This window comes from Naegleria lovaniensis (assembly GCF_003324165.1).
Source record: "Naegleria lovaniensis strain ATCC 30569 chromosome Unknown tig012, whole genome shotgun sequence".
NCBI lineage: Eukaryota > Heterolobosea > Eutetramitea > Acrasida > Naegleriidae > Naegleria > Naegleria lovaniensis.
Genome location: NW_025407834.1, coordinates 167,513 through 183,947, shown reverse-complemented (window position 1 = coordinate 183,947; position 16,435 = coordinate 167,513). Strand labels below are relative to the sequence as shown.

Here is a 16,435-nt window from a genome sequence, read left to right as displayed (position 1 = left end):
AACTCGCAATCGGCGTTTGGTTGAAATTGATTCTTACAGGCGCAATAGTGCATATTCGTTGAGGATGTCGTTGAATGATTAGGAGAATGATTGATGTAGTTGGTGCGTTTGGAGAATTTCCGTTGCCTCCACAACAACCACCACTTCGTTGTTCGTGGTTTGAAGATGAGAGTGCGGATGAAAAGTTAGGCTTATTTCGTAATGGAAAAGATGGGTATGGTAGTTGATTGCTATCACTACTACCACTTACACTCATCATTTCATCATCATGCGATGATAAAGACGATGAAGATGATGATAACATTCTGTCGTTTTCGTGGCTACGACAACAGCTGTAGGACATTTTTTTGAGGGACTATTAATATGCAAAACTAAACAGTCGTTGTGTGGACTTGCGTTGTCCTGTTTCTCTCGCCGTATTTTGCAAATATGTTGAAAAGAAGGTGTTGATGGTTTTGCTTGAAGAGGAAATTCAGTAAATCAAATTGATGAAGGCTTGCAATTTTGGCACATTAAAAATGGAAAAAATGAAGGAATCACTCTCTGAAAAACTTCATCGCCAGCTAAATTTCTTGTCGGAACAAACCAGAGAATTATATTGTGGCGTAGACGAATTGGACCATGCTGAAATTGAAGAGCTCAATGGATTTCCAAGTTATGAAGATGAGGATGAAATTCTGAATTTTATTCAACATTATGTGAACATGAATAAGCCTGTGATATTTCGGAATGCTATTTGTGATTGGCCTGCATTCAATAAGTGGAATGTTGAATATTTCAAGCAGGTTATTGGAGAACGAGAAATCTCAGTGGCATGTACACCCAATGGAAAAGCTGATGCAGTTCATGATGGCAAGTTTATAAAACCAATGGAATTGAAAATGAAGTTTTCAAAGTTTATTAAGCTTTTGCAAAATAAGAGAAGGCTACTGAAAGAAGACATTTCACCAAAAGATGCCATGGAGGAAGATTTGAATGGAATGAACTCAATGAATTCAATATTTTACGCCCAGCATCAAAATTCCAGTTTAACCAAGGTAAGAAATTTACAATTTCACAAATTTACATTATGCGTATATTATATTCAAGGAATTCCCATTTCTTATGGAAGACGTACCTGAACACTTGGGATTTGCTGTACGGTCGTTCAACAATTTACCTGATGCTGTAAATCTGTGGATTGGTGATTCACAAAGCACTAGCTCTCTCCATAAAGATCCATACGAAAATATTTATTGTGTGATTGCTGGAAAGAAAATTTTCACCTTATACCCACCGACAGATGTTGTAAGTTTCACACTTGTTATCACAACCACGTTTGCTAATTGTTGAAACATGCAAAATATCTGTAAAAGATCAACGTACCCTACAAAAATTATCAAGAAGCTCAATATAAATTCGATTTTGACAAGAAAGAGTGGAAAATTGAAGATGAAAGCACTCAGGTTCCATGGATTGACATAGATCCAGACAAGGAGACACGAGAAGATATTGAAAAGAAATATCCAAGGTACGAACATGCCACTCCCTTCAAAGTCGAGATAGGACCCGGTGATGCTCTCTATTTACCAGCTCTCTGGCTGCATCAAGTTGCTCAAGAACACAACGAAGAGGGTGTTGTTATTGCTGTCAACTATTGGCATGACATGCAGTATGGCCCTCTTTTCAATTTTAATCAATTTTTGTGTAATTTACATTCTGAAAATCTTTTATAAACAACATCATGTTTAAAAGACAGATTGCTCAATTTAAAAAAATATTCACAACATAATGTATTTCCCTGTTGGCTGGGTTAATACATTGAAATGTGTGGATCGGCAATTCTCGAATGGTGAAGAAGAAGTTATCGGAGTAGCCTTTAATCAAAATTGGCCCTTGCTAGCGATTACCACAACAAAAAGTTTATCTGTCTGGACAGTGAAACATGTAAATATCAATGTTTTAATATTTATTTGACATGTCCACAATCATATTATCATTGAATATTATTTTGCCATCATGTAATTTTATGACTGGAATGGATCAATCACAAATCTTGTTGATAATTGTAAAAATAATGTTAACAGGATGGCTATCATCTCGAACAACGAATTGAGCTTAAACGTGCTCCGAGAGGCGATTTATTATGGAAGATATTTCATGATTTTTCTCTACTGGTTGTTCCATTGTCTACAAATTCATTATTGGTGTTCAAGGTGTCCGGATATCAACATTTCATTCAATCGGGGCAATCCTATGAACAAGAATACATCAAACATAGGAGTCAATCCAATGCATTTATTAATTCAACAATTTCAATTTCTAATTTTTGTGTATTAGAATGTGAATATGGAAATGTTGGTGGAATATGTTCGGATGGAGACAATGTTGTAGTTGGAACAACAACTGGAGGATTTCTTTTTACATCATGGAGAGGTAGTGACTTTTCACAATATATTGGACCTGATTTTATTTATGAATGTTTACCTCAACATTATAGAAAACAAGTGGATTCTAATGACACTGAATTGGTACGTGAAAAATGTTAGGTTCAGAAACTATTGAGTGACTTTGATGTTAATTGTGTTGTAATTTTTTCATGCCATTTTTTAACAACAAATTAGGGGATTATAAGTTTGAGCTACAATACGAACAATAAGATTTTTGCAATAGTTTTGAAATTAGGAATTGTTTTAATCATTGCTTCAGAGAAGGTGGGTAAAATTTTTTGATTAATTCATGAAAATATTTTGCTGTACAATTAGAAATTACAATTGCAAAGCTTAAAAGTTTTGAGAACTATTGAAGGTATTGATGCAGTGTGTGTTCAATTCAACAGTAGAAATAATTTATTAGCGATTGGTTGCAACAATGGAGATGTTATTATTTATGAAATTGCAAAAAATCATTCCATTAGTGAACGATCAAAATTGTCTCTTTCTTATCGAGGTTTCACAAGTGAAGAATTGGGGCGTGTTTCTTCCATGTGCTTTAGCTCTCATGATGGGTTGGCAATTGCTGTTGGATATAGCAAACGAGGTTTTGCCATCTTTCATATATCAGGAGTGTGCATCATGACCAGTCTTCCTCAATTTTCCGAAAAAGAAATGCAAAGGTTTGTTTAGTACAAACATTTGGAATTATTTGACCTATTTGATTCAATTCTTAATCATTCGTTTATTCGTTCTCTTTGCAAACAGTATTCGATCTCAAGTGACGCATGGAAGTCCAATAGGTATGACCGAAATTTCCTCCAAGAACGAACCATTTGGCTCAGGAGTTAGAACTCTGTTGTGGGATAGTGAGGGCTATCACTTAATTGCAGTTTCCAATGGTACCACAACATTGGCAGATTTTACATTCTGTAAAAGTATTTTATGTTCAAGCTTTGCTCAAAGCAAATCATCGGACGTGATTCTTCAAACAACGAACAAACTTTTACGATTTCACATGTCTTCTGGAATGGACTTTGTGAGTGCTGATTGGGAACCTTTACAAATTCCACTCTCATATCTTACATTCAACTATCCAATTGAAAATGTAGCAATTAGTGGAGACAGAAATCACATTGCACTCTCTGGGGCGAGAGGATGTGTCATTTATTCTGGAACATCAAAAAAGTGGAGAATGTTTGGAAATTTGGAACAAGAATATCAAGTTAAATGCTCAGCAATGGTTTGGATTGATAATGTCATCCTCGCCCTTATATCCACCAATGACAAGAATGAAAGCGAGTTATTACTCTATCCTAGGACTCATTTGGACGAAGTTTCTCGATTGGAACGAAGGGTTATTTCACAGTCAAAAATTTTATTTATTGACAGTACATCGGTTTTACTCAGAATTACTCAACAACAAATGAAACTTGTACCAATTATTTTCATGTATGACGAATCCATGAAATTACACATTTATACTTGCCCAATAGATTATGATAAGAACAATAATATTCAAGTGAAACTCACAAAATTAGAAATCATTGACATGACACAATTTCACACCAGTATTCCTAGGTCCATGGTCAGCGTGTCGTGTAAATCAATAGCTGGTGTGAATGCTTCAGAAACCAAAAAGTTGCTGTCCTCGGTGAAACTTCTTTTCATTCATGCTAATGGTGATCTTGGAGCTTTTAAATTACACGGTACTCTTAAAGAATTTGTTTTGGAAAATGGTGTCGATGGTCTGTGGATTGAACAAGAACGCTCATACAATGACAAGCTCATTTATTTTACATTTAATGGAAAGTCAAGAAAAGGAACAGACATGTCCATTGTGGATCTCTCTCAACTTCCAAAAATTAACCATATTCGAGTGAAGAATATTATTCCATGTGATACAGAGGCTGTTCCAATGGGTGTGTTAAAAGATTTTGGAGTTTTTCTTCAGATATCAGAGACAGTCAAACAGAGATTGAGCGCTCACGTGGATGTTGAGAACACTCATTCGCAATCTCGTTCCAAATTGACAATACCTTCTCCTCGATTTAACAGTCGAGATTTACTCTTCATTGAAAATCCACTTGGCTTCCCTTACTATGAAATGCAACCAAAAATGTATCCTTATATTCATGGACTCTTATTGGGTCTGTTATTTGAGCAACAAATAGATTCCAATATTCACACAGAATCTTTAGATGAGACCTTGTCATTCGAATCCTTAGTGTTATTTACCAAACAACTACCTCCTCACAAAAACTCTGCACTATCGTTCGTGGCAAATTTAGAGTGGATGTTGCATTGTGCATTGGGAAGTACCGATAGTTCAACATACTTGTCGATTGAACGATCAACAGAAGAAGGAGTCTTTTCCAAAGTCGATATGCGTAAGTAATTGAAATGATGTAATCTCATCCATTTTTTTAATATATCGTGCGAACATTCGAATTTGTTGTTCAATTAATTTTATTACGATCACAGAGAATGGATTGCCCTATGTTGTGAAATTTTTACAAAACTTTCCTCAATTTTATGGTAAGTTATACGAGCGGAATTCAAAATTTGGTCTCAAGATGTTGTTGAATACAGATATTGTGGTCAACTGTCTTCGAAAAACGGATATCATTCACTGGAGTAAGGTTTTCAATTGTCTCCCACAGCCTCCAAGAATTATATTTGATTCCTTTATTAAGCAAAAATCTGTTCATTCTGCTGCCAACATGCTTAAAATTTTACAACACACGGAAGGTATCGATCAGGTTCTATCGTACTCGTATGAGGTTTTGAAATTGGCATTCTCACAATCGGAGTTTGAGCTCTCTAACGATATTGTAAGATTTATTAGAAGAATTGAGGCAGAAAAGAGAGCAGAAGAAATGGAGAGAATGAGTGAAAATTCCAATTCGAATGATTCCGTACCATCTCTCTCGATTGCTGTGAAAAGCAAACAGCACGAGAATGGTAGTCACTCACCCACAACGTTTATTAATTTTTTGAAAACAGATGAACAACAAGTTACCTTGCAAACCGATCATCAGATTATTCTCAGTAGTATGCTCTCTATTCAATTAAGAGAATTCATGGTTAATTTTGACTTTTTTGCTCTGTTACAACTTGAACGATCATTAAGTGATGTATTTTCTCTAAAGAATTGGCTTAAAAGCGAGCGAGATAAGTCAGGGCATTTACTTTCCTCACTACAGGAGGACGTATCAATATGGGAAGACACATTCGCAAAAATTCACAAATCTTTTAATTTGCCTAGAGCTTGTAAAGGCAAAATTGGAGAAGAAGGCCATCTACACACCATGAAGAATAAGCATTTGCAACAATTTGAAAATTCACAACTTTTCACAAGCACTCAACATGTTCTGTGTAAGTCTCATGATTTATATCATGACTTGCTGTATTTGAAGGATTGTTTTATTGAGAGTGAGTGTTTTGGAAATGCTCTGCTTGTGGCCACTTTGGTTTGTGACGTGAATTCGATTGTGCAAATTCTCAAGTGGCACAAGGAGTTTCGTTTAAATTATCTTAACATGCTGAAACATAAGAATAAGTAAGTTTTTGGTGATGAAATTCATCATTTTCAATAATCATTAACACTTATTTCAGTTCGGAATATGCAAACTTGTGCAATGAGGTCGTCGAAAAACTGTAGAAGAACTCGTAGACACAACCAAATTTCAATAAATGAAATAGTATTTCTATAATTTACTAATTTTTAACTTGGTATTGACTATTCATTGTTGTTGAGCCTTCTTGACACCTGAATCTACAATTTGTAAGAATTCCTTTCCTTTCAAGCTGGCACCTCCAACAAGAAAACCATCAATATCTGGTTTCTTGATGAGTTCATCAGAATTGTCACCCTTCACGCTTCCTCCATAAATAATTCTCACTTTATCAGCAACTTCAGAGCTAATATTTTGACTCAACCAATCTCTCAAAACCTTGTGAGCTTCTTGTGCTTGTTCTGGAGTGGCAGTCTTTCCAGTTCCGATGGCCCACACTGGTTCATAGGCAATCACGAATTTATCCCAATTAGTAACACCAAAATCTTTCAATTGAGTAGTGATCACAGCGTTGGTTTCACCTCTTTCTCTTTCTTCCAATGTTTCTCCCACACATCCAATGATGGTCAATCCAGTCTCCTCGCAAGCCTTAACCTTCTTTGCAATCACAGCATTGGACTCACCAAAGATGTGTCTTCTCTCACTGTGTCCCAACAATGTATATTCAATTCCCATATCCTTCAACATGGCAGCAGAGATTTCTCCCGTGAAGGCACCACCGTTCTTTTCTTGAACAATATTTTGGGCACTAATCTTCCAATCCTTTCTCAAATCCAAAGATTGAACCAATCCGATATGAACAGCCGATGGAGCAACAATTACTTCCACATTGTTATTCATTGTTCCTTGATTCAACTCGGATACAAGCTGTTTGATCGAGGACACGGTTCCGTTGCACTTCCAGTTACCACCGATGAAGGGAGTTCTTCTCATTTTTTTGAATTGTATGAAAGTCTTTAAAAGGAAAAACCAACAAATTCATTGGTGAGGTTTTTCATGAAGAAGAGGTAACGATGGACTGGAGTGTGAAAGCACATGTCTAGATGACGTTAAGCTTGATTTCAAAGACTTGTTTTCTTTTAAACAGAACAGAATTTGTTATTCCACCATTTATTCAACTTTCTTCCTGGAGCAAAACACAAGAGAAATAGTACAACACATTTCAAGAACACTTAATTAAATGTGTACGAAGCGAATGCAACTGTACCCATTACAATTTGAAAAATCAAATCGCATCTTTGCTTCAGCATCTTCAATAACCTTTCGAAAAGAAAATGACCATTCCTCGAATGACTTCTTCGCTCACCCCTCCTTCTATTTTAAAAGGAAAGCCAAGTACTTTCCGAAGGAATAATAACACACGTTTCGTATTAGTAGGGATGGTTATTATAACCACTCTGTTATGCATGTTCATACGAGTTGTAACAACACAAGCCTCATCATTCATTTCATCATCGTTGGAAATGAATAATAACGATGCTCATGTGGTTGAATTAAAATTTATGAGAACAACAATAGGATTAACGCAACAAAACACTTCATCTAGTATTGATTGGCAAAGTGTCGATCCACTCTTTGGTTCGCCGTGTAATTCAACCGCACAATGTGGAAAACATTTATTATGTATAAATTCGACTTGTCAATCGTGTGATTTGGCAAGAAATGGAGAATTGTGTTTGGATGAACCCTATGTGGTGTGTCGAGTGCAGAATCAAAGTGTGAAATTAATCAATTCGAGTCATTTTGTAAATATTGATTTGGTTTGTGTGGACCAAAGAATTTATTTCCAATTACGATTTGGGATCTTATGGGATCGTTTTTCTCATCATTTGGAGGAATTGCTGCAGCTGCTTCAGGTGTTGGAGGAGGAGGAGTTTAGGTAATTATTATTTAGATTGAAATTTAGATGACTGTTCTTGAATTATGTGAATTTTATTTTACTGTGATCATGTTCATGATTATGCCACACAATTGAATATCATCATGTCACACATTCCTAAATTACTACTGGCACACAATGCTGTGTACAGTAAGTATCTACATTAAGGAATTTTTGTGGCAAATAATCTTATTCATATTTCACACCAGCGGTAAGTAATTTTTTCACTTATTAATTTCATTTCAAATTGAAACATGATATCTATTCCTAACATCTTGCTATCATAGTCCCTGTCTTGTTCCTCATTGGAAGATATCCAGCCAGCGTTGCTATTGCCCTCTCCACAATTATCATCTTTGGAGCTTCTGCTAGTGTGTATGCCACTCTCGCATTCAAAAGACATCCATTAGAAAAACAACGACCTCTCATTGATTATCAAATTGCAGTCATTGTTGAACCCATTATTTTAGCTGGATCCATTGTAGGAGTATTTCTTAATGTTTGGTTTCCGAATTGGTCTTTAACTGTCATGCTTTTACTGGTGTTGCTCATTGTGAGTTATCGGTCCATCAAGAAAGGAAGACAAATGTGGAAGAAGGAAAATGAAGAGAGACTCCAAAAACAGCAACAACAACAACTGGAGCTTGCAAGAGGTGATAACACTGAAGAACTTGTTGAAACGCATCCTCAAATGGTGGAAATTTCTAGATCCATCAATGCTGAAGAATCCTTCGAGTTGGAAGAAGAAGAACCGAGACAAAATCTTTCATTGGAAGAAAGTGAACATCATGAACATCATGACGAGGATGAAACTAAACTCGTGGTCGATGAAATTTCACTGGAAGATGCCTTGGAAACTAAATCTTACTCACCCACTTTGGAGAAAATTAAGAAATCAGAATTGATTGTATTTCCTGTCATTTCTTGGTGCTTGTTATTGGTGAGCTGGACCATTGTGTTCATTTCGTCGTTTTTGAAAGGAGGAAAATCATTTCCTTCCGTGCTGGGAATTGAAAAATGTTCTGTTGAATGTAAGTTTAAACATTGTGTGGTTTTTCACACAAAATTATTGAAAAATTATGTAACACCTCAGATTGGCTCATTGTTGCGGCATCCTTTCCCTTGTTATTGCTCATGTCTGGCATTGCTGGTATTATATTGAGATATATGCATCACAAAAAGGAACAACATGGATACAATTATTTGGACGGAGATGTCAGATGGACCACTCGAAATGTCACTCTCATTCCATTGGTATTTTTCACAGCAGGTCTAGCAGCAAGCTTACTTGGCATTGGTGGAGGATTAGGTATGTTCTTGTTCAAAGGCTGATTTTGTAACAATTCACCATGAATACTTATTTTTAAAACTATGAATTTCAATACTAGTGGTTGGACCTCTGCTTTTAGAAATGGGTGTGAATCCACTTGTGAGTGTTGCAACTTCAAGTTTCACCGTACTATTGACTGGCTCATCGACAGCTATTCAATTCTTAATTATGGGTGTGATATCATGGGATTATTTCTGTAAGTAGTAGTCTATGTATTTGTTGAGTGTTGTACTAAGAATATTATTTCCAACTAACAAATTTGCATTGGTTAATGTAATTCCTTAGGTTGGTACTTTGTGTGTGGAATTCTGAGTGGAATTGCAGGTCAAATTGTTGTGGCATTGTTAATGAAACGTTTTAATCGTCCCAGTCTCATTGTTTTCATAATTGCCATCTTTATTGCCATCTCATCAATATTGACAGGGGCGATGGGTATTAAATCACTCGTGGATAACCTTATGCAAGGTGGATACTTTGGATTTAATAATATTTGTTAGAATATTGTAGATATACAATAAATAGTGGAGTCTACAATGGAATTTGGCGAAGCAACAAATGAGCTTTAATTTCAATCAAGCATGACCAAATCCACTTGAAACAAGATACAATTTTTGACAAAATTTTAAAGTTGTAGTTTTGAAGGGCGGGTAAAAGTGAACACCGCCAAAAAAAATGTTGTCAAACGAACACTCGCAGCAAAGCGCCAATACTGATGCTTCTCAGCAACCATCGTTGGCGAAGACAGTCATGTTTAATATCAGTAAGAATGAGTACGGAACTCCAAAGAATAATTTGCAAAAATTGTATAAAAAGATACGAATGGAGTATAAAACTCTAATGTAAGTTATTGAACCCGATCGCGAGGATGGTTGTAAATATCACCATCTCATACAACATGGCAGTAATGAGGAGGAAATATCACATGAAAAACTAAAACAAGCTGATCTAGTAATATTTTGTGGTCCCCGATTAAAATTTACGGAGCAAGAGTTTTCGACCGTTGAGCAATATATTAAGGAAGGCGGAAGTGTTCTTTTTCAACTCGGAGAAGGAGGTGAACCTAGATTTGAAACGAATATCAACTATCTTCTAGAACAATGGGGAATTTTCATTAACTCGGACACAGTTATCCGAACATCATTCTTCAAATATTATCATCCAAAGGAAGTGTGTGTCCAAAAGGGAATTCTGAATAGAACGATCAACAAGGAAGCGGGGAAAACAATGGATGCAGCTGTAGATTCATCAGATCCTTCGTCACATTTAACCTTCGTCTATCCGTATGGAGCTACCTTGAACGTAGAGAGCCCGGCAACAGCAATTTTAGCTTCAGGTCATGTCTCTTATCCAGTGAACAGGCCTGTTGGAGCTTTTTATACTTCGAAAAATGACAAGGGAAGAGTTGCCGTTCTTGGAAGTGTTCATATGTTTGACGATAAGTGGTTAGACAAGGAAGAAAATTCAGTATTGTTGGACGTAATTTTCAAATGGCTTATTTTCGGCTTTGAGTTAAACCAAATAGACTCTACATCTCCAGAGGTAAATGATTATCAATTCCTGCCAGATGCAAAATCCATGTCAGAGAAGGTAAAGTCGTGCTTGCAGGAGAGTGAAGAACTTCCAATCGATTTCAACGAACTATTTGTAGATAAGATGTTTAAATTTGACACAGACCTTGTACCAGAAGCTATTAACTTATATGCTCAGTTAGGAGTCAAGCACGCTCCTCTCACTTTCATTCCTCCAGCCTTTGAAACACCTCTTCCAAGTTTAAAGCCAGCAGTGTATCCACCTTCACTGAGAGAGTTTGCGCCGCCTGAAATTGACTTGTTTGATTTGGATGAACAATTTGCTTCAGAGGACGTTAGACTTGCACAATTAACAAACCGATGCACTGACGAAGATGCAGAGTACTTTATTCAAAAAGCAGGAGAAATTGTTGGTGTGACGAAACTTTTAAAGTCAGAGTATCATTTCAGTGCAAAACATATTCTTGAGTTCATGTTCAGACAAATTGTACAATTCAAAAAAGTCAATCCAAGCAGCGACGACCTTATTCCATCTCATTTGCGAAGCAACAAGATTGCCTTACCCAAGTTGGCTGTTAAACAAAGCTTTGAGAATTCTGCAAACCATCCCGTGACCAACCCACCAACTCCAATATCGTCTCCTCTTCAAGATGGTTCTTATGAACCATATGACAATTAAATAAATAAGTAAAACTTCCTCAACCTCAATACAAAAAAGAACGTAAAAGGAAAAGGTGACTTTCGCAAGTCAGGACCTTGGACGCCGCATATTAGAAGCAAAATTAGAACGAAAAAATCTTTCAAACACAGTCATCACTTGTCTTGATTCTGAAAGCAGCGATCATCAAATATTGTTGCTGTTTTTCATCATTTCTCTTTTTAAAAACTCTGTAAATACATGTTTTAGCAATATATATACGTATTCAACACTACCAATGGTACAACAACTATTTCCTCGATATCCGTATAGCCGGAAAAGATTCTTTCCATCCATCATTGCAATGATGATAGGCTTGACATTTGTACATTACATAATCTTCTTTACTCTTTCCTCCAATCATCATGGAGCACTTGCCATTCCCATTCTCAAAATTCCGCAACAATTATCATCATCATCACTTCTTGAATCCAAAGTTTCCTACATGACCTCGAGTCAGGAACAATTAAAATCAATAACCACCCGATTAATGATGCAAGAGGCCAAGCTGATGGGTAAATCAAGTAGTACTTCTTCTTCATCGTTAGATATGACGGATGGATTGAACTTTTTCACGGAAAGTGAATCTCAATTTCATAAAACAGAAACTGCTCTCATTGAAAGAAAGGACAATTATGTAAAAACATATTCTATTGCTCGATCTGCAAAACCAATGAATTGGAAAGAACTTTTTCAACTCGTTAAAAACAATAGGAAGAATGATGAAGTATCTTCACCTTTCATTTCCAAAACACATCATCCTCATTCGTACGGATCATCATCGGAACCACAACCTCCAGATCACAGAAGAAATTGGGTTCCAACGTTTATTGGCAGTGTTAATCCTTCTGGAAATGGCTTAAATTGGAGTGATGCTCCCTGTTTTAAAAACACCTCTGCTCGAATTACAAACATTGATCATGAGAGTCACTCGGTCACTATTGAATTTGATAGCTATGGCCCAGCGTCTATGTTTTGCTATGATTGGTATTTCATCACTACTCGGGAAAATTATTTTGTGAAAGTTTTGTTTATGCAAGGAAAGCATCAAGTTGTGTTAAAAAATTTAAACGCAGAAATAGGAGAATGGCAAGATGTGTTACAGAATGGATTGAGACTTTTTGAGTTTAAAGATCAAATTTTCCAAACCATCATTGATGCCTTTAATGCTGGTAAAATATTAGCAGGAATGTATTTTGAAGAAGACAAGATTAGTTTTTTGAAACGTGACATGGGTTTTGAGTTCAATGAAAGACCTGTGAAACAAATTTGGTTGGATGACTCAGATTTGGAAAGTGGAGATCTTGTAGCTCAGTTACAAATGAGTGGATTGGATTGTCTGTTAATGTATGGAACTGGTGCAAGAGTATGTAGTATTTCTAGAGTTATTTTTTGAAAGATTTATCATGATGATGGTTGAAATAATCAATGGATCATTTCTTCACAGATTGGTCATATTGCATCCATTCTCAAAATTGATGGAGTTAAATATGTTGTGGAATCCACTGAAGAAGGAATTCGTAAAACAAAATGGGCTGAATGGTATTTATCGAATAAGGATGATTCCACCATTATCATTGCCCGGCTTGCTCCACAATATCGAAAAATCTACAACGAGTCAGCAGCTGTTGCTCTATTTAAAACTCTCGATGGCAACGAATATGGATTTAACAATATTGCCTACGCATGGATTGACACAGAAAATGACAATTACCAACTCCATTATCTGGTGAAATGATTGGAGCTACTTTTGTATTATTTAACAATTGGTACATGGGCTCTGCCATTCAATTACTGTTTGTGAAGGGAATGAATCAGAGATTTAGACACTATTATGGATTGAAAAATAAGAATTGCACTGACATTATGTGTGTTTTTGATACAATCACAGATTTGAATATTACCATCAATTATGCATTGACACTTCCAGAACGAGACGGATGGTTGTATGATAATGGCAAGCCACAAATGGTGTGTAGTGTCATGTACATGAATTTGCTCCAAGCTGCAGGAATATTTGGCAATTTGACTGGCCAATTTGAAAGCGCTGAATTTACTCCTAAGGATGTTTATCAGTTGGACATTTGGGACAAGAATTGGCAACGACCAAATCAATGCAACGCCAATAATGATAATTACATGTTTTGTCAGGTGGCAGGTCCTTGGTATTGGCCAATTAATGACTTTTCGAGTATCAAGCCATACCCTCGCATGAACGAACGGTGTGGAGCTGAACCAATGGATTACAAGCGTCAACCAGACTATTGCTAACCATTTGTTCTTTCCAAATGATTCAACAACGAGGATGACAACAATGTGAAATACTTTTATGAATGCCCTGTTACAGAGTTAAGAAAATTATCAAGCTTATTGGTGGCTACATTTGATAAAATTAATAGTGACATGTTTCAAGAGAAATTGCCAATAATGATCTTATTTCTTGACATCTTTGAGTGCCACTTCAAGCAGTAATCTGTCCATTTGTTCTTCCAACTCTGCTTTGAATGGATTTGATGTATCAATTTTGGGGCCAATAAAGCCAAGGAGTGGTTTTGCCACTGGTGATTTGATAGTACCACTTGTTGGCTCGACATTTTCTCGGATACTATCGGAGACAGCATAGTCCCTCATCCACAAGCCGTATCTAAAATAATCTGGCTTTTGTTTTTCTCTCTAATTTATGATCACACATAGGTTTTTAAGTGATTCATTGTTTCAAATGAATTCCAAATTTGCCACGATAGTGGAATGAAACGGATTTCAATTTGTATATTATTTGTTATCATCATGTCATCATCAATTTGTTCGTTCATCAAAATTATTTATCATATTGCAATGCGTTGTTGTTCATCACAAGAAATATTGTAATTTTCAAGTTGATATTCATTCACCGAAAAACCAACACGATCATCATAAACAATACTATCAAAAATCACCTACATAGTGTCCTTCAAAAAGACGTCTTCCAAAATATGGTCCGGCACCAATTCCGCCAATAACCACGGCCAAAGCCAAACATGGGCCAAGAGTTGCTGATGAAGCCATGATGAAGTCTGACTAGCGACCAAAGAATACGAATGAAAAATATTTTTTGAAATTTGAAAAGAACAACAAATTATTGAAAAGCGAGACTTTGGTTTATTCTCAACCATATTTTATGATGATGATGATAATTCCTAGAGATGATAGTCAACATCATTCCACTAGTTATGTTTTTTCACGTATTTCCAAACACCTCTAGAGCTGTTTGCATTCATCACGTGATGAACAACGTCGACCACATGATGAATGTATCGTCAAAATCGTGAATTATCCACTACAATTACTCAACATCTTATTCTCGGTTTCTTCCTCCTCGGAATCCACCTCGTCCACCTCCACGTCCACCTCCTCTTCCTCCTCTAAAACCACCTCCACGTCCACCGCCTCTTCCTCCACCTCTTCCACCTCCTCCGAAGCCTCCTCCACCAAAACCACCAGTTTTATGTTGTTTCTCAACACCACGTGGACCATCAAAGGATTTAAAACCACCACCACCTCTTCCTCCTCTACCACCTCGTCCTCCTCTGAAACCACCACCTCTTCCACCTCTGAAACCACCACCCTCTCGATCACCACCACCTCCACGACCTCCTCTGAAACCACCGCCTCTTCCTCCACGACCACCTCTGAAACCACCTCTTCCTCGTTGTTGTGTAAAGCTTCCATTGTCGTTGAACTTGTGCTTTTTCAATCCACCCTTTTGTTGTGGTTCTTCGTCCTCATCTTCATTCTCTTCATCGTCTTCATTGACGTCTTGAATTTCTTCTTGTCCGTTCTCTTCTTCTTCTTCTTCTTGTTCTTCAGTATCGGACACTTGGACGTCGTTTTCTTCCTCTTCTTCCTCGTATGAGGGTTGTTGGTGTTTTCTACCCTTTGTTACTGCTGGCATGATTGTTGCAATTTTTTGAGCTAATTCGACAAACGTTTTGATGTTCGAAAAAAGATTCAATCGTCGACGATGCCAAGACAAAAATCATTCAAAGATTATTATGATCGCTAGCAAATGTAGATTCAAAATTGTATTTTATTCTTGTGATCACAGAGTGTGTTTTTATAAAGTGGATTCCAATTCTTCAGGGTAAATGTCTCGTCCCAGAGGTATCATGGATAGTTTCTTTGGATCTAAGGGCATGGCTTTTCTCATATCAAAACCATCCTCTCCATTCTTTCCTGAATAATAATTGAGCACTCGACGATAGGTCGTGTATCCTAGCTTTTCATACATTCCAATAGCAATACGATTGGAAACTCTCACAAATAAATCAACAAAGTAAGCTTTGTGAATCTTATCAGTGATTTCTTCGAGGAGAAACATGAGTTTTTTTGCTAAACCAAGTCGACGATATTCTGGAGCCACTGTGAGAGCAGTGACGTGACCATGCCACTTTTTACGTGGTTTATCTCCTTCCACTTTTCCCATTACTGATTGTCATTCGTGATGTCCATTTTGTGTATTGTGATAATTTTATATCCCAAATATCGCAACAGGTGAATGGCAAATAATTGAAAATAATAAATTGATAATAATTTTCGAAATGAATTCAGCAATTATCATCGTCCATAGGTTATATAAATAATAATAATAATTTAGTGGTCATCACAGATCCAGTAATTAAAGTTTTCGGAAGTAACAACAACTCATGATCAAGACATGATTTTCAACGAATGGTCCAAGACTTACCATAGCCCATCACCGTTCCCTCATGAGGAGTTTCCACTGTATAGAAATATTCGGGCCATGTTGCTAAATATTCAAAATAGAATGGAATATTATAAGTCTCAGTATAATAATCAAGATTGACATTGTTAAACTTGAACATGTCATCGGCCACAAATCTTCTTGTGGTGGTCATTTTTTGGGGTCAATCTACAGATGAAGAAACCTTCAAATCTCCTCAAAAGAAAGTCAAACAATGGCCTTCGTTGCAAACTTGATAAATTTTGTTTTCATTTGTTATTTTTCGATTAA

The 16,435-nt window shown here is 36.5% G+C and overlaps 10 protein-coding genes across 10 annotated transcripts; 6 read left to right on the top strand and 4 right to left on the bottom strand.

Annotated features, from left to right (window-relative positions):
- Positions 1–518: 518 nt before the first annotated feature.
- Positions 519–1,715, top strand: C9374_001183 (uncharacterized protein; the record flags this gene model as incomplete). Its single annotated transcript, XM_044687527.1, has 3 exons — positions 519–1,037; positions 1,090–1,287; positions 1,356–1,715. 3 exons carry the CDS (start codon positions 519–521, stop codon positions 1,713–1,715), a joined length of 1,077 nt encoding a protein of 358 aa, XP_044551581.1.
- A 55-nt stretch (positions 1,716–1,770) lies between these two features.
- On the top strand, positions 1,771–6,075 carry C9374_001182 (uncharacterized protein; the record flags this gene model as incomplete). The annotated part of the gene is made up of 8 exons (XM_044687516.1): positions 1,771–1,926; positions 2,067–2,510; positions 2,604–2,693; positions 2,745–3,094; positions 3,180–4,801; positions 4,896–4,949; positions 5,004–5,973; positions 6,030–6,075. The coding sequence occupies 8 exons, from the start codon at positions 1,771–1,773 to the stop codon at positions 6,073–6,075; spliced, it is 3,732 nt and encodes a 1,243-aa protein (XP_044551580.1).
- Positions 6,076–6,157: 82 nt separating this feature from the next.
- On the bottom strand, positions 6,158–6,922 carry C9374_001181 (uncharacterized protein; the record flags this gene model as incomplete). Its single annotated transcript, XM_044687505.1, has 1 exon — positions 6,158–6,922. The coding sequence occupies one exon, from the start codon at positions 6,920–6,922 to the stop codon at positions 6,158–6,160; it is 765 nt and encodes a 254-aa protein (XP_044551579.1).
- Positions 6,923–7,263: 341 nt separating this feature from the next.
- Positions 7,264–9,695, top strand: C9374_001180 (uncharacterized protein; the record flags this gene model as incomplete). The annotated part of the gene is made up of 6 exons (XM_044687494.1): positions 7,264–7,868; positions 8,024–8,079; positions 8,156–8,899; positions 8,962–9,177; positions 9,257–9,394; positions 9,484–9,695. 6 exons carry the CDS (start codon positions 7,264–7,266, stop codon positions 9,693–9,695), a joined length of 1,971 nt encoding a protein of 656 aa, XP_044551578.1.
- Positions 9,696–9,870: 175 nt separating this feature from the next.
- Positions 9,871–11,406, top strand: C9374_001179 (uncharacterized protein; the record flags this gene model as incomplete). Its single annotated transcript, XM_044687482.1, has 2 exons — positions 9,871–10,037; positions 10,101–11,406. 2 exons carry the CDS (start codon positions 9,871–9,873, stop codon positions 11,404–11,406), a joined length of 1,473 nt encoding a protein of 490 aa, XP_044551577.1.
- A 256-nt stretch (positions 11,407–11,662) lies between these two features.
- C9374_001178 (uncharacterized protein) lies at positions 11,663–13,162 on the top strand (the record flags this gene model as incomplete). Its single annotated transcript, XM_044687471.1, has 2 exons — positions 11,663–12,790; positions 12,872–13,162. The coding sequence occupies 2 exons, from the start codon at positions 11,663–11,665 to the stop codon at positions 13,160–13,162; spliced, it is 1,419 nt and encodes a 472-aa protein (XP_044551576.1).
- A 35-nt stretch (positions 13,163–13,197) lies between these two features.
- Positions 13,198–13,695, top strand: C9374_001177 (uncharacterized protein; the record flags this gene model as incomplete). The annotated part of the gene is made up of 1 exon (XM_044687460.1): positions 13,198–13,695. One exon carries the CDS (start codon positions 13,198–13,200, stop codon positions 13,693–13,695), a length of 498 nt encoding a protein of 165 aa, XP_044551575.1.
- Positions 13,696–13,857: 162 nt separating this feature from the next.
- On the bottom strand, positions 13,858–14,469 carry C9374_001176 (uncharacterized protein; the record flags this gene model as incomplete). The annotated part of the gene is made up of 2 exons (XM_044687449.1): positions 13,858–14,097; positions 14,365–14,469. The coding sequence occupies 2 exons, from the start codon at positions 14,467–14,469 to the stop codon at positions 13,858–13,860; spliced, it is 345 nt and encodes a 114-aa protein (XP_044551574.1).
- Positions 14,470–14,758: 289 nt separating this feature from the next.
- Positions 14,759–15,355, bottom strand: C9374_001175 (uncharacterized protein; the record flags this gene model as incomplete). The annotated part of the gene is made up of 1 exon (XM_044687438.1): positions 14,759–15,355. One exon carries the CDS (start codon positions 15,353–15,355, stop codon positions 14,759–14,761), a length of 597 nt encoding a protein of 198 aa, XP_044551573.1.
- Positions 15,356–15,517: 162 nt separating this feature from the next.
- Positions 15,518–16,319, bottom strand: C9374_001174 (uncharacterized protein; the record flags this gene model as incomplete). The annotated part of the gene is made up of 2 exons (XM_044687427.1): positions 15,518–15,888; positions 16,148–16,319. The coding sequence occupies 2 exons, from the start codon at positions 16,317–16,319 to the stop codon at positions 15,518–15,520; spliced, it is 543 nt and encodes a 180-aa protein (XP_044551572.1).
- Positions 16,320–16,435: the final 116 nt, after the last annotated feature.